General features: G+C 48.2%; 1 protein-coding gene across 1 annotated transcript; it reads left to right on the top strand.

Annotated features, from left to right (window-relative positions):
• The first annotated feature begins 1,354 nt into the window (after nt 1-1,354).
• On the top strand, nt 1,355-2,793 carry LOC147349699 (myeloid-associated differentiation marker-like). The gene has a single exon (XM_086364638.1). The coding sequence runs from the start codon at nt 1,650-1,652 to the stop codon at nt 2,541-2,543; it is 894 nt and encodes a 297-aa protein (XP_086220764.1). The 5' UTR covers nt 1,355-1,649; the 3' UTR covers nt 2,544-2,793.
• Nucleotides 2,794-4,709: the final 1,916 nt, after the last annotated feature.

Genomic DNA, 4,709 nt, shown 5'->3' with positions numbered 1-4,709 from the left:
CCTGAAAGGCCCCCCATCAGAATCAGACACAGCATCCTTGTTCATTTCTAATCCCTTCTTCCCAGCTTGGAAGCTGCTAAGCAGTCTCCCAGGCCAGGAGAATGCTCACTCAGGTAGGACTACTTCTAGATCTTTCCAGACTCTCATCCGGATGGCAGTTTTGCAGTTTAAGAGTCAGACATTATGTTAATTTATTCTGTGTTTCTTCAAAGACGTTCCACTTTGGAGTCATGCTGGGTTGGGGGGCTCCCCTCCCCAATAGGGAAGAGTCACAAGTGAAGGCAAAATTGAGGGAGGGGATTCACAGCAGTCCCTACTTCCCACGTGATCTCATGTCCCCACGGCCTTGCTCTCACCCCAGGGATCCTCCCTGTTCACCCCTGAGGCTGCCCTCCTACAGGTGGGGCTGCGTCCCCTCAGATGGCAGCTCCTTCTAGTGATGCTGCAGGGAGGACAGGCCGGGACACTGTGTCTTAGTTTGCTGTGGAAGGAGGCTGTGGCCCTGAAGGCATGTCCTGGGTCGCAGAGCCCTGAGGCTTGGTCCTGGCCTCCCACCCACGGGCCCTGCTGACACGTGGGCTGTAGAGTGAAGTGCTCAAACCACAGCTTTGGCATTGCTATCTGGGTTCCCACTCCTCAGCTTTTAACCTCAGGGAAGTCACTTGAGTCCTCCAGCCTTAGTTTTCTCATTTGTAAAATGGGGTTAGCAGTATAATCTATAGTCTCTTTTCTACAGTCTCAATTCTGGAGTCAGAGTTGAGATATGCTCCAGAATTCAGAGATTTTTAGCACTAGACAGATAACCTGGTGCATCCACTGTATATGACATAACACTGAAAGCTCTTTGCAATTAAACACATTAGTATTTGTGCAACTGCCTAAATTGAACTTTCACACTAAGTGAAATAAATGCATGCATGCTTGCTAAGTTGCTTCAGTCGTGTTCGCTTCTTTGTGATGCTATGGACTATAGCCGCCCAGGCTCCTCTGTCCATAGGATTCTCCAGGCAAGAATACTGGAGTGGGTTGCCATGCTCTCCTCCAGGGGATCTTCCCAACCCCGGGATCGAATCTGCGTTTCCTGAGGCTCCTGCATTGCAGGCAGATTCTTTACCCTTGAGCTACGGGGGAAACCCCAAGTGAAATAAATAAAGATCATTAATTGTCTCATGTATATTTAGGTCAAATGCTTTTACCAAATGAATTATTTAATACTTTAATTTTCAGAGCCTGAAAGGCTTGGGATGTCAGATAAAGCCCATCCTACTCTGTGTTCCTGTAGATAATGACACAGTTTAAAGGGCAAAAATATGTTCATGGTTTGAAGCCAGACCCAACCCAGCTGGGAGTTTTGGGATAAGACAAGTCTCCTGACAAGGCCAAGGCTGATGGGTGGTGAGAACTCTTCTGGAGCGGCTGTGCTGTTACTCGAGTGTCTGAGCCATTGGTTCCAACTCCACAGATCCCGAGCCTCAGCCGTCACAGGGCCCTGAGCCTTTCCCTGGCAACTGACTTAATCCGCCTCTGAAGCTGGATCTTTCTCTGGCGGGTCCTCAGCCATGACCACTCTCATACTGAAGGTGAAGGTGACCTGCATGACCATCGTGACCTCCATGTAATCATCCTGAGGCCTGGACTTCTGGGCCATCATGGGCTACTTCCTGCGAACACTGCAGCTGCTCTCCACCTGCGTGGCCATCTCACTAGTGGGCAGCCTGGACAGCTGGACGGTGCCCACAAGTACCTGGTCCTTTGTTATCTTGTGCTTCTGCTTCGTGGTGACCTTCATCATCCTCATAATCGAATCACTGGCACTTCATTACTGCTTCCCCTTCTCCTGGGGGGACTTTCTCCTCTGCCATGCCTGCTACCTCGCCCTCTTCTGCCTCTTGGTCTCCATCATTTACCCCGCTACCTATGTCCAGTTTTTGTTTTACACCCCCTCCTGGGACCATGCCATCGCTGCTACTGCGTTCTGCTTCATTTCTACTGTGTCTTATGCCACCGAAGCAATCTGGATCTTGGGCTGGCCCCAGACAGGTGATTTCACTGGCTATACAGGCAGCTTGCCATTCCTCCTCAAGATGCTAGAGACACTGGTGGCCTGTGTCATCTTACCCTTCATCAGCAATCCCTCCCTGTACATGGACCACCCATTGCTGGTGTCGTGCGTGGCCGTGTACTCCATCTGCTTCATCCTGGGGATCGTGACCATCCTGTTGAACCTGGCTAACTGTGAGAACCGGCTGCCCATCTCCTCCTCCGTGTTCCATCTGGTGCTGAGCCTGCTGTCTGTCCTTCTCTACATCGGTGCTCTGGTCCTCTGGCCACTCTACCAATTTGATGAAAAGTTTGGTGGGCAGCCCGAGAGGTCCAGGGATGTGAGCTGTCAACATAGACTTACCAACTATGTATGCGTCTGGGACCAGCGACTGGCTGTGGCCATCCTGACAGCCATCAACCTACTGATTTACGTGGCCGACCTGGTGTACTGGGCTCGCCAGGTTTCTGTAGGGACTGAGGACCAGCCCGGGGACTCCTGATCACCTCTGCTCACAGGAGGTATCTTTACCAAGCTCTGACATCCTCTTCCTGGCTCCCTCTCTCTCTCCTCACATCCTTCCCCATTTATCTCACTCTCCTTTCTGTTCCCTTCCCCTCTTCTGCTCTGTCTCCCTCCTGTTTTCTTTGGTTTTCCACATTCTGTTTTGCCTCTTTCTCTTGCTTCTCTCATCTTTTCTACATTTTTTACTTTTTGCCCCCTTTCTGGTCATCCTTGGTTTTCTCATCTCCTGTGTCCTGACCACCTCTCCTCATTTTCCTTCTGATCCATCAGGACCTGAGACCCCTTCCTTCTCTGCCCACCGCCCCCTCCTGCCTCCTAAGGTGCTGACTCCACAGCACAAGCCCTCTGTGCAGCTGTTCACACCCTGGGCCTCTGCAGGGGCCTCATTGCCAAAGTGTGTCTGTCCCCCTGGGGGTGCCTTAGTTAGCGTGTAGGGTGGATTTGGGGTGTGATTGGTAGCTAAGGATCAGGCCTCACTTCGTCCTCATGGAGGGGGTGGTACACTGCACCTTGCCTTTAAGTTAAAAAAAATAAAGCTCTGGAGATCAATAATTTCCCTTAGGCAGGAGTGCTAATGCAGAGACTTGGATCCCTAGGCCCTCCTTGGGGCTCCGTCCTACCTGAGATTGGCTCTGGAATTTTTACTGACTTTCTAAAACCCACTGTCTATAGGCCTGTGGACAAAAAAATATTGTGAATCATTTCTGTAAACCATGAACGCTGCTGGCCATCAAGCCTTCAGCCACTGCAGTAGCCCCCACTGGGGGCAGCCCGAGGGGAATTCACGATGGAGAAAGATGGCACTGGCTTTAGATCATTACGATGCATAAGAAAGGAGTGATACTAATGCGCTCAGACTCCTGCACCTTCTGGTCCCGAGAAAAACACTAAAGCTTGAGATGTCTCTTTTTGTGATTAGTGATAATCCTTTGATGTTTGACCACACGTTTCCTTTTTTTTTTTTCCAGCAAAAACTCCCATGTATCCTGGCCCCCTCTCACCTCTTTGGAACAGTTCTGCAGCATGATCTGTGAGGTGTCTCCCAAGCTATAGTCTCCCAATAGAACATAACTCACAACTTAGATTGTGAGGTTTCTTGTTTTTTCATTTCCCTTCAGTCAGCAGTTTTGGTGACTGATGAAGGAGGAACCCAGAGCAGACTTCTCCTAACTCTACAAGGCACTGGATGTTGGGTACCTTTTGTGCCCATCTGCCTCCTCAGAGCGTCCAGATGAATATGGGGGAGGTTATTGGATCTCCTGTTATTACGTGATTATGCAAAGTTTGATTTGGTGCTATTAAACTCTTCCCTGGAGGGGTAGGTTTTCCTCGGCACTTAGTTCAAGAAGCAGTACCTGGGCTATTCTCAGGAGAAAGACACTAGGAAGATTTTGCTCAGTGGAAACACACTGAGTGAAATGAAATGAAATCCATATTTTAATGGCAAGAGGAGAAAAGATTAAATATAAAATTTTCCTTTCCCTGTTTGGGCCTCCTCCCTCCCCTTATTGGGTATTATGCATCTGCATTAACCACGCCTCCTAAGTAGATAACATTCCTTCTTTATCATATCAAGGATCACAGCTTCTTAGGAGATAAACTTTCTTCTCCTAAGGGGCCACAATGACCACCACACACTTTGTTGAGCTGATCTGGATCATGTTAAGTGTCAGTAATACCTCGCTTGATGGATAACCGTTTGTCCCAAAAGTATAACTGTGCTTTGACCTCCTGGGTAGAACATTCGCAGAGTGTTCTGAAAGACTGTCTCCTAGGTTATAATTCCCAGACTGGCCCAAATAAAAGTTTCCACTTGTTTCTTAGACTTTCTGTCAATTAATTTTTTTCATCACAATGGGTTATTTTCAGATGAAAGACACAGAGAAGTGCCTACAGAATTATATCTACAAGGTCTTGCTTAATTGGAAATTAAAGGAAACATCACCCCAAAATGGCCAAATTGGTGTTCACTGGACTTTGCAAAATTAATTAGTTTTGCATGTGCAGCAAGAAGAACCAGCTTGATAAAATATCTTTTTAGAATTCTGACCCTAAAGGATCAAAAGCCCTTTAGAAGGATCTTGCATTTCTCTTCCTGCATCTTTGATACGTAAACATAACTGATCTTCTGAGGCTTTTTTCC

The sequence above is a fragment of the Bos grunniens genome, chromosome 21 (genome assembly GCF_055505025.1).
Source record: "Bos grunniens cultivar Pamir isolate PY7600 chromosome 21, Bosgru_T2T1.0, whole genome shotgun sequence".
Classification (NCBI taxonomy): Eukaryota; Metazoa; Chordata; class Mammalia; order Artiodactyla; family Bovidae; genus Bos; species Bos grunniens.
The sequence above is the reverse complement of the archived record's forward strand: the minus strand, read 5'-3'. Positions and strand labels throughout refer to the sequence as shown.